This window comes from Cucurbita pepo, chromosome LG16 (assembly GCF_002806865.2).
Source record: "Cucurbita pepo subsp. pepo cultivar mu-cu-16 chromosome LG16, ASM280686v2, whole genome shotgun sequence".
NCBI classification, from domain to species: Eukaryota; Viridiplantae; Streptophyta; class Magnoliopsida; order Cucurbitales; family Cucurbitaceae; genus Cucurbita; species Cucurbita pepo.
In genome coordinates this window covers 7,562,060-7,573,098 of record NC_036653.1, presented here as the reverse complement: position 1 = coordinate 7,573,098, position 11,039 = coordinate 7,562,060, and the positions used below count along the sequence as shown (strand labels likewise).

The 11,039-nt window shown below is 42.2% G+C and overlaps 2 protein-coding genes across 4 annotated transcripts; both read left to right on the top strand.

Annotated features, from left to right (window-relative positions):
- The first annotated feature begins 100 nt into the window (after window positions 1-100).
- LOC111777321 (trichohyalin-like) lies at window positions 101-3,011 on the top strand. The gene has a single exon (XM_023656862.1). It carries the CDS (start codon window positions 210-212, stop codon window positions 2,802-2,804), a length of 2,595 nt encoding a protein of 864 aa, XP_023512630.1. The 5' UTR covers window positions 101-209; the 3' UTR covers window positions 2,805-3,011.
- Window positions 3,012-3,784: 773 nt separating this feature from the next.
- LOC111777018 (probable plastidic glucose transporter 1) lies at window positions 3,785-10,623 on the top strand. Of its 3 annotated transcripts, XR_002812332.1 has the most exons (14): window positions 3,925-4,054; window positions 4,132-4,252; window positions 4,400-4,600; window positions 4,683-4,782; window positions 5,006-5,118; window positions 5,614-5,707; window positions 5,782-5,938; window positions 6,469-6,615; window positions 6,692-6,765; window positions 7,404-7,492; window positions 7,668-7,782; window positions 8,246-8,473; window positions 9,940-10,355; window positions 10,431-10,623. XR_002812332.1 is itself a non-coding variant. In XM_023656461.1 (13 exons), exons 2-12 carry the CDS (start codon window positions 4,221-4,223, stop codon window positions 8,441-8,443), a joined length of 1,320 nt encoding a protein of 439 aa, XP_023512229.1. In that variant the 5' UTR covers window positions 3,785-4,054; window positions 4,132-4,220; the 3' UTR covers window positions 8,444-8,473; window positions 9,940-10,378. The 3 variants fall into 3 exon arrangements, 2 of the variants coding, with proteins under 2 accessions (XP_023512229.1, XP_023512228.1); XM_023656461.1 differs by lacking the exon at window positions 10,431-10,623 and having other exon boundaries at window positions 3,785-4,054; window positions 9,940-10,378; XM_023656460.1 differs by lacking the exons at window positions 9,940-10,355; window positions 10,431-10,623 and adding an exon at window positions 8,646-8,687.
- Window positions 10,624-11,039: the final 416 nt, after the last annotated feature.

Below are 11,039 nucleotides of genomic sequence, written 5' to 3'. Positions count from 1 at the left end.
TGGAAAATAATATTTTCCATAAACAATATACTTCGAATTTCCACAAAAGGATTCAATTGCGTACACTATAAAGGAGACGGAATGCGAACTACGTCGTTTTGGAGTGGAGAGACTTAATCTAAGCGATTAATTCAGTTCCGTTGTGTCAGAGTGTATTGACCTCGAGTCTCGAGTTGATCGGAATTTACCTATTTTCTAGATCAATTCCCATGGCGATTCCCGCTCTTTCTCCTCCGCATCCTCATGCCGAACACCAAGAAGAAGAAGATCCAATGTCTCCTGCTCAAAACCCTAATTCCACGGACTTGCAACAACCGGAAGAAGGAGGAGAAGGAGCGGTAGAAGAAGAACAGAGGCAGTCCGATCCGCCTCAAACTTCTGAAACCCTAACCCTAGAATTGTCCGATCCTCAACAGAACTCCCCTCAGGCAGACCCGCAAGATTCGGAGCTCCAACTCAATGAAAATTTCATCAATGATCATGATCCTAGCGACCAAGGTGAGTCTACTGCGCTCTCACCTCGAATCGCGGATGTCAACGCGTTTGTTTCTTCTTCCGCTGCTTTTCGACGGGCTCCGAAGCGGAAGAAGTCTTGGATGAAACGAAGATTCTTTCAGGAGAAATCTCAGAAGAAGCTCGAGATTCTGGTTGATACTTTTAAGCCCATTCCCTTCGTGCCTGCTAAAAATCTGGATTTCTCGAGTCACGAGAGGCTTTTGAAGCGATTGGGCTTGTGGGATTTCGTTCATACTAAATTTGATAGGTCTCTGCGATATGACCTTCTTTTGCAGTTAGTTGCGAATTTTAGCAACAACCAGAGGTGTAGTTATGTCAATGGAAATAGAATCAGGGTCAATCGGGCTGATTTGGCTCGTGCCTTGGGGTTGCCGGTGAAGAAAGCAGCGGTACTGGAGGATGGTGAGGAAGATCCCATAGCATCAGAGGAATCGATCGCTTTTATTGAGGATTTTGTGTCCAACTGGTTACTCTTACACGAAGATACGTGGATGATGCCCAATGAGATCATGAATTGGACAAAGGCGATCAAGGATGGGAGCTTTGAGCGGGTTGATTGGGCTGGTTTGATTTGGTTTATGGTGGAGAAGGAGTTGATGCAATCTCCGCAATTGGTGAATTGTTACTATGCTTCACATTTGCAGTGTCTGATCCGAGCACAACGAGAGGATTTATTGAAGGAAGAAGCGCCTAAGGTAGAAGAGGTCGAACACAAGGAGGAGGTGGAACAGGAAACTGAGCAGGAGCAGGAGCAGGAGCAGGAGCAGGAGCAGGAGCAGGAGCAGGAGCAAGAGCAAGAGCAAGAGCAAGAGCACGAGCATGAGCATGAGAATGAGAATGAGCATGAGCATGAGCAAGAGCATGAGCATGAGCAAGAGCATGAGCAAGAGCATGAGCATGAGCATGAGCAAGAGCATGAGCATGAGCAAGAGCAAGAGCAAGAACAAGAACAAGAACAGGACGAAGAACAGGATGATGAAGATGGGGCTTGTAATGACAGTCTAAAGATAGTGGGGAACGATGACTCTATGTTTAAGAAATTGGAGGAACAAAATATTGAATTGTGCCTTGGGCAAGACAATGTCGAGAAAGTTGATATTCAAAAGGAGAAGGATAGTATTGGGGATATGATGGATTTAGTGGAAAGCAAAGAAGAAGAAGAAGAAGAAGAAGAAGAACAGCAACAACAACAAGGTCAATGGCTTTTTGATCGAAAAGGTAGCGCCCCGGAGCTTCTGTTCAGGAGGTGTAATACGAATGAATTCAAGGAATTTGATTTTGGGGATGATAAGAAAGCAGAATTAGAAGAAGGGGATGGTCAAGGAAAAGAAGAGGAGGAAGTGGAGGAAGAAGAAGAAGAGGAGGAGGAGGAGGAAGAAGAGGAGGAGGAAGATCAGGAAGGCGAGTTCCGCCTGTTACCAAGGAGCAATCCAATTGATGGATTTCCTTCAAGCCATTTTATTCAAGAAATGGAGACAGAGCCAATTAATTTTAACTCAGAATTTGAATTGCGTGATCATTCACCTGTTGAATTTCTTCCACCCAGAGATGATAGTAGAATGAGTTCTGGTGGATGCATGCCTTTTGTTAATAGCAACAAGAGAGTGATTGACCCCGATATTGACAACCCAGCTCAGTCTCTTAATGGCGGGAACAAGAGGTTAAGGAGCGAAGGTCCTCTTGACTATGACAAGTGTATGGATAACGTACAACAGTGGCTCGATAAAGCCAGGATAATGTACGCAGAGAAAGAACAGGTTCATCAGCAGGCCACAATGAATCAGCAATACTTGCTTCACGAGCTGCAGCAGAGAGAGACCTTCATTGAACATTTGAGAAAGACAAAGTTTGAGGAGCAACAGAAGATGCAGTCTGATATTTACCGACTTGAGCGCGAGCTCTATGTGATGGGAAATCTACTGGACGGCTACAGAAAGGCAATGAGGGAAACACACAAAGCATTTGCAGAGTATAGATCCCGGTGCCCGCAACCTGATGAACCACTCTACAAAGATGTTGCTGGTTCTGGTGGTCTTGTTCTGAGCACCATGGAACTGGAAAGGATCCGTTTGAAGCAGGCAGAGGAAGATAGACTAAACCGCTTAGTTATTGAAAAGAAGTTCAAAGCCTTGGAAGATAAGTTCGTTGATGTATTCCATGCTCATCTGCAGCAGGTTAGTTCATTGGATAGTAGGCTGCTAGATTTTGGAAATGAAGTGAAAACCCTGAGGGAATCATTCGCAAATAGGAAAGCTCCAGAAACTTCAGAACCCGTTTCAAATGAATGATGCAGTCCCCGGAACGCACTGTGTATAGTTAACTTTGAATCATGACTAGCTTGCTTCAAATGGTATTTTTTTTTTAGTTTTGTGTCTCTGTTTTGTGTAGATTCAGACAGGAAATTTAGTTCCTTTCAATTTTATCGGCAGATTACGTTTAATGTTAAAAGTTATTATTCTTATCAACATATGAGGAGCTTTGAAAGCTTTCATTCATTCTGTCTTAAGTAGACAAGCTTCTATGGCCTCTTTGCTCTCAACTTTTTTGTATTGATCAAAGATGCTAAGATTATTGGGGATTCAACTCCTGATTCTTCATATGATCTCTGAAAAGCTGAGACTGAATCTGTAAAACAAGCCAATTTTCTGAATGTTGCAAAAAGATATCCATAGTAGTTCATGTCTTATCTACTGCGTTATACCGAGAGTGACGGTTGATTAAACAGCTCGGTCTTCATGTGTCTGCTATAACTAAGGTTAAAAACACTTTTTTGCCCTTAAAATTTTGGTTCTGACAATTTTTTTTTTTGTTCATCTTCTACTTGGAATGATTTTCTTCCTGTATTCTCGAGAACATATGATTATCTGTACATTGTTTAGAACAACAAAAGTTTAAAGATGATGACAAATCTTTTTTTAAAAAAAATTAGTGTTGTTTCCATATGCGTATAATTGGGTCCTGCAAGGTTCGCGGGTTTTATTCTGTAAAATTAGCATTCCCCGGCGTTATAATTTTCTCCTATAATAATCTATGAGCAACATCTCGTCTGGTTTCCTTCCACCACCGTCTTAAAGCATCACCTCCGATTTTCCCGACGTGTGCTATTCGAGTCAAAATCATCCTCCATCGGTCTCCGTTTACATCGTCAATCCCCATCAAACACGTGCCCACAGATGGACTTTTCTTTGAGTGGGTCCTTTTCTGGATGGCTTCTTCTCGAACAAATATCATGAAAGTGGGTGGAGCCACCAACTTGGTTAAATCCGTGATGTGGGTGTTTCTGTACTTGTAAACCAGAACTCCCTCGGTTTCTTGGTTCTTCGTTTCACGAGTGTCATTCCCGTTCTTCATCTCCCGGTCCCACCGCCACCGCCGATCAGCGCCGTTGGTCGGCGATCTATACCTCCGTCCTGCGCTCTATGCAGACATACGTCATTTCCTTCACGTTCCGGTTTGCGCTATGTGTTTCATCCGGCTAAGAAGTTCCAGGTATTGGCCGCGAATAAACAGTTGCCGGAGCTGAAGAACGGAAAATCAGGTTCGACATTTTGATCCGTTTCCACTAAGCTATTAGGCATGTTGCTATTCGATTCTTAGCTAGTTGAATTTTGGCAGAGAGCGAAGGTGTTTCTGTGCGAGCAGAGGATAGCGATGGCCTTGATATAGGATGGCTGCCTGCTTTTCCTCATGTTCTGGTTGCTTCCATGTCTAATTTTCTCTTCGGTTACCACATAGGGTAACCCCTCTGTGCTATCAATTACTGTATTCTCCTAATCTCTACATAGAATCATCTGACTCAAGTCTTGGGAACCCAAATTCATGATCAAATTTGTTCGTTTCTATCAATCTGTTGAGTTCAAGCTATTTACACCATATTTTGCAGAGTAATGAATGGTCCTATTATTTCTGTTGCTCGAGAACTTGGCTTTGATGGTAACCCAATCCTTGAGGGACTTGTTGTGAGCATTTTTATTGTTGGTGCATTTCTTGGAAGTATAAGCTCTGGTTCGCTGCTTGATAAACTAGGCTTTAGGCGTACTTTTCAAATTGCCACAATACCATTGATTGTTGGTGGGCTGTTGAGGTATTTGGTTCTCTGTTGAATGTATACTGACAGTGTTTTCTTTAGCTGATTATCACTGTTTGACCCGCCGTGTTCGTGTCAGTGCTCAAGCGCATACGTTGGATGAAATACTTTGGGGGAGATTTCTTGTTGGCCTTGGCATTGGAGTTAATACAGTACTTGTTCCAATATATATTTCTGAGGTACTGCATTTCTTCTAAGCTCTCTCTCTTCAAGTTCAGATTGTGGTGTTGATGAAAATGCTTGAACTAATACAAATTCAAATGGTGTTTCAACCAATATGCTTTGTACTGTTATATTTGAATGAGGCATAGCCTCAAAAAGTGGACTGAGTGTTGCAAATTTTGTAAACGTGACCATCGAGGTTGAAGGCGTTATGCCTGATTTTGATTGTTGATCGTGTAGGTTGCTCCAACAAAGTATAGAGGAACACTTGGGGGCCTATGTCAGATTGGAACGTGTCTTGGAATTATTGCTTCTCTGTTTCTGGGAATTCCATCAGAGGGCGATCCACATTGGTGTGTGCGCTTTCCTCTCTTTTCTTGATTGTGAGATCTCACATTGGTTAGAGAGGAAACGAAGCATTCCTTATAAGGATGTGGAAACCTCTCCCTTAGTGGACGTGATTGAAAACCATGAGGCTGATGACGATACGTAACGTGCCAAAGCGAACAATATCTACTGGTGGTGGGCTTGGGTTGTTACAAATGATATCAGAGCCAGACACCGAGTGGTGTGCCAGCGAGGACGCTGGGCCCCCAAAGAGGGTGGATTGTGAGATCCTACATTGGTTGGAGAGGGGAGCGAAAGATTCCTTATACGGGTTTGGAAACGTCTCCCTAGTGGACGCGTTTTAAAACTTTGAGGGGAAGCCTGGAAGGGAAAGTCTATAGAGAACAATATCTGCTAGCGGTGGTTTTGGGCTGTTACGTTGATTGTTTCTTACTTCAGGGCTTAAATTCTTGCTGCAATTTCTGATAAACTTTAACATGGCTTGGCTGGCTTCCTTTCAGGTGGAGAACAATTCTCTATATTGCAAGTCTTCCGGGATTCTTTATTGCATTTGGCATGCAGTTTGCAGTTGAGAGTCCACGCTGGCTAAGCAAGGTAGGACTTCACGTTTTTTAAAGACAACAGGATTTTGTCAGCAGCTTCTTTAGAGGTTCCATATGGTGTTCTAGGCTGGACGAGTTGATGAAAGCAGAGTTGTTATTAGCAACCTATGGGGAGAATCTGAAGTTGAAAGAGCTGTTGAAGAGTTCCAGTCCGTTATAAGGAACGATGGAAGTGATTTGAACAGTGAATGGTCGGAGCTTCTCGAGGAACCGAACTTTAGAGGTATCCGGTGATCCTTTTTAATTGGTTTTAGAATTTCATGTGATAAACCCTATCTCATGTCTTTGTTCCAAAAGTCTTGACAAGAGTATGCATTACCCTTTATGAATGATTGCCTTCTTATAAGGGCATGGAAACCTCTCCGAAGAAGACGCGTTTTAAAACTGTGAGGCTGATGGCGCTACATAATGGGTCAAAGCAGACAATATCTGCTAGCGGTGGACTTGGGTTGTTATAAGTGGTATTAGAGCCAGACACCGAGCGGTGTACTAGCAAGGACGCTGGGCCCCTAAGTGGGTGGATTGTGAGATCCTACATCGGTTGGAGAGGAGAATGAAACACTCCTTATAAGGGTATGAAATCCTTTCCCTAGCAGACACGTTTTAAAACTATGAGGCTGACGGCAATACGTAACGAGTCAAAGCGGACAATATCTGCTAGCGGTGGGCTTGTTTAGTTAAAAGGTCTAATTATTCGGTTTAACAATGCAATTGTACTTCATATGACCTTCTCATTTCTTTGGTTAATTACAGTGGCATGCATTGGAGGTGCCCTTTTCTTCCTTCAACAGTTTGCTGGCATAAATGGAGTTCTTTATTTTTCTTCGTTAACCTTTCAAGACGTTGGAATCACAAATGGTGCTTTAGCAAGTTTAGTTATTGGAATTACCAACTTCGCTGGTACGCAAAATTTTCTTTATTTGATGAACTTATCTGTATGCAAAATGTACTCATTCGTTAGTCTGGGAATCAACAGGTGCGCTCTGTGCGTTGTACTTGATGGATAAGCAAGGGAGGCAGAGGCTTTTAATTGGAAGCTATTTGGGAATGGTGAGTTTAATGACAGAGGTATTTCAAGGCAAGACGGTACACATCTTGTCATATCCCACATTGGTTAAAGGGGAACGAAGCATTCCTTATAAAAGTGTGGAAACCTCTCCTTAATAGATGTGTTTTAAAACTTTGAGAGAAAGCCCGAAAGGAAATGCCCAAAGAAGTTAATATTTGCTAGCAGTGGGCTTGGGTTGTTACAAATGGTATCAGAGCCAGACACCGAGCGGTGTGCTAGCGAGGACGCTGGATCCTCAAGGGTAGTGGATTGTGAGATCCCACATCGGTTGGAGAGGAGAACGAAACATTCCTTATAAGGGTGTGAAAACCTCTCCCTAGTATACATGTTTTAAAACCTTGAGAGGAAGCCCTATTTGCTAGCAGTGGTCTTGGGCTGTTGGTATCAAAGCCAAATATCAGACAGTGCCGAGGATGCTAGGTCTCCAAGGGGGTGGATTGAGAGATCCCACATCAGTCGGAGAGGGGAACAAAACATTTCTTATAAGGGTGTGGAAACCTCTCTTTAATGAACGCGTTTTAAAACCATGAAGGAAAGCCCGGGAGAGAAAATTCAAAGAGAATAATACCTACTTTTATTACACGTCCCATAATACTCTAAAATTTTCACCTCTGTGCAGGCAGTTTCAATGTTGCTTATTGTCTCTACCATTAGTTTCCAGCTTGATGAAGAACTGAGTCACAACTTATCGATAGTAGGAACTATTGCGTAAGTATTTGCTCACTCTTTATTCACGATAGAGACGAAATTCTGCACTATTTATTGCAAACTCATTCATAGACTATCATCTTTTTTTTAAAAAAAAATCGACAAAATTTGTTGAAAATGTACTGGTTTCACAGGATTTCTTGACTGGGGTGTTTTTGTTTTCTCATGTCCATAGTTATATCTTTTCCTTCGCAATCGGAGCCGGTCCAGTGACGGGTATTATTATACCCGAGCTTAGCAGCAACCGAGCGCGTGGTAAGATCATGGGATTCAGCCTTGCAGTTCACTGGGTAAGCACGCAGAACAATCTATTATTAGCAGAATCAGTACAACTTGTGAGATCCCACGTTGGTTAGAGAGAAGAACGAAACATTCTTTATAAGAGTGTGAAAACCTCTCCCTAGTAGACACGTTTCAAAACCATGAGACTGGCGACGATACGTAACGAGCCAAAGCGGATAGTATCTGCTATCGGTGGGCTTGGACTGTTACAAATAGTATTAGAGCCGGATACCGGGCGGTGTACTAGCGAGGACGCTGGCCCCCAAGGGGGTGGATTATGAGATCCCACATCAGTTAGAGAGGGGAACGAAACATTCCTTATAAGGGTGTGGAAACCTTTCCCTAGTAGACGCGTTTGAAAACTATAAGGCTGACGTTGATACGTAACAGGGCATCTTTCATATAAACTTCCACGAGTGTTTTTCATGCTGCTATATTAACATGTTTCTTCAAATCATCCTCTATGCCCAGGTATGCAATTTCTCAGTGGGACTGTTCTTTCTCGACTTGGTCCAAACATTTGGAGTTGCTCCAGTTTATGCTAGCTTTGGTGCATTCTCCTTGGTGGCAGCCATATTTTCCAAGTACTTCTTAGTGGAAACTAAAGGGAGGTCTTTGGAGGAGATCGAGATGGCACTAAATCCCAACTTCCATGGCAGCGACAAGTAATGCAGAGATTGACCCTGGCCACTTTGCTGGGTACTGTTTTATATAGATGCAGAGTAAAGAAAAGTTTACATTTTTCAAGAATGCCTTCTCGTCTCCTACTCGAGCATAGCTCAATAATTTAAAGCACATGCTCTCAACCAAAAGGTTAGAGGTTCGAATTTTTCCACTTTTACTCGTTGAACTGAAAAATAATGCCCTGTAGTTAAAATGTGAGATCCCACATCGGTTGGAGAGGGGAACGAAGCATTCCTTATAAGGGCGTGGAAACCTTTCCTTAGTGGATGCGTTTTAAAACCTTGAGGGGAAGTCCGGATGGGAAAGCCCAAAGAGGACAATATCTACTAACAGTGGGCTTGGGTTGTTACAAATGGTATCAGAACCAAACACTAGGCGATGTGCCACTGAGGATGCTGGGCCCTCGAGGGGGTGGATTGTGAGATCCCACATCGACGAACCATTTAGGGTGTGGAAACTTTTCCCTAGTGGACGCATCTTAAAACTTCGAGGGAAAGCCTGAAAGAGAAAGCCCAAACTAATATCTGTTAGCGGTGGGCTTGTGCTGTTACAAATGATATCAAAACTAGACACGGGGCGGTGTGCCAACGAGGATCCTGGCCCCCCAAGGGGGTGGATTGTGAGATCCCACATTGGTTGGAGAGGGAAACGTTACATTCCTTATAAGGGTGTAGAAACCTTTCCCTAGTGGACACTATTTAAAACCTCAAGGAGAAACCAAAAGAGAAAACTCAAAGTGGACAATATTTACTAGCGGTGGGTTTGGGTGTTACAAACGGTATCAAAGTCAGACATCGGGCAGTATGTCAACAAGAACACTAACCCCAAGGGGGGTGGATTGTGAGATCCCACATTGGTTCGAGAGGGGAACGTAACATTCCTTATAAGGGTGTGAAAGCCTCTCCTTACTAGACGTGTTTTAAAACCTTAAGGGGAAGTCCAAAGAGAACAATATCTACTCGTAGTGGGCTCGAGCTATTACATAAAAGTTATCGTTTTTTCCCGTTTTTTCGATCTCTTCCTAGAATTATGTATGGATAATACATATCATACAGTGGGGTCTCTTTACATACAGATTCAAATTTCAAAATCTTCTCGTTTTAAATGGGTTTTGTTGTTTTGTTGTCTTGTTCTTTCTCTTTCTTTAGAACAAAACTGTTAGTGTCTCTTTCTTTAGAACAAAACTGTTAGTGTCTGTGGTGTCCTTAAGGGCCGTTTACTAAAGAAAGATGGGCATAAAGTAAAACAATAAGAAAGAGAGAAAAGGCAATACATAAGGATAGAGGAATCCCTCCATATTCTTCAGCTGTCAACCCTGACTTTATTCCAAAAGATAATTAATACCCAATGTACTCTCTCTGCCAGTACCAATATTATTCCCTTCAACACATTATATATGCTTCATTACAGTCAAAGTAATACTTAAGTGTCCTTATCCATAATTAACTTCATCTAATTGTATTAATAGTTGCTAATTACAGGACTAATGAAGAGCAGTTAAAAGAGGCGAGATTCTCTGTCTGTCTCCTCACCTGCAAGACGAACCCAGACGGAGTGGGGAGCCTTTTTTAAAGGGCTTGTTTGGGAAGGCATGTATCAGAAAGCGGCTGTTTGGACACTGGTTTGTGGACTTGACTAGAACCCAGACAGGGCCACACTCCAAACCTGGATATGGATGGCATTTGAAAACTGATGTAGAGATGATTCAAAGTTGCAAGTTTCAAAATTTTGAGTGGGTTTTTAAACGGAAATCACAGGTAAGGTAAGCGTATAAGGCAGAGAGCGGCGGTTTTGGAAGCGGAAGGCGAGGGGCTCTTAGTCCAAGGTGAGGAAGAGAGGAAGAAACTCAAATACCCATGAACAATATGATTGCTGTTTCGAGTTTTGATCTGTCAATGTGAGTCATGCAACTTTGCTCCACTTTTTGCTGCCTAAATTCGCCATAAACCCAACCTAAACATTACTCCTTTAGGTACACTTAAGAACGAAGAGACCCCACCCGTGTGGGCCCCGGTTACGCACGCTCCATGCTTGGGGTTTAAAACTCGGTCAAATTTTATGTTCGGCTTCGCGGGGTTCGAGAGAGATTCCGATGGAGAATTTGTAGGGATCGAGTTTTTCGTGTAGAAAATTTATTTGATGTTGTTATTTTCTTGTTTCTTCTCAACCAATCTGGTTTTTTTTCTAGAATTTCTTGAATTGTTTTCAAATCTTATTGTGTTGTGCTTGAAAATTCGAGCATGACTCAACTAGTTCGACTAGAAAATTAGCTGTTCGAATTCTACCGGTTCTTGTGCCGGTGATAACCCTCAAATGAAACCCGAAATAAAGGTGATTCTTATATAGTGAGAAATAGGTTTGGATTTTGGAGCTTTTTTTAAAAAGAAAAAGAAAAAAAAAAAGAATAAATAAATAAATAAAAAGGTTAATTTGGGTCTTCCACTTTTCTTGTATTTTTGTTTCCGTGGAATCGGATATTGTGGAGGATGCCATGCTGTAGTGGGATGGAATATTTTTTTATTTTTTATTTTTTATTTTTGAATTATTGTTTTTTTTTTTATTTTTTAATCTTTATTAGTAG

Coding starts and splice junctions, on each gene's coding strand:
- LOC111777321 (XM_023656862.1), top strand. CDS start 210: ATGGCGATTCCCGCTCTTTCTCCTCCGCATCCTCATGCCGAACACCAA.
- LOC111777018 (XM_023656461.1), top strand. CDS start 4,221: ATGTCTAATTTTCTCTTCGGTTACCACATAGG. Junction 4,253..4,399: donor CTCTTCGGTTACCACATAGG/GTAACCCCTCTG, acceptor CATATTTTGCAG/AGTAATGAATGGTCCTATTA. Junction 5,119..5,613: donor TCAGAGGGCGATCCACATTG/GTGTGTGCGCTT, acceptor GCTTCCTTTCAG/GTGGAGAACAATTCTCTATA.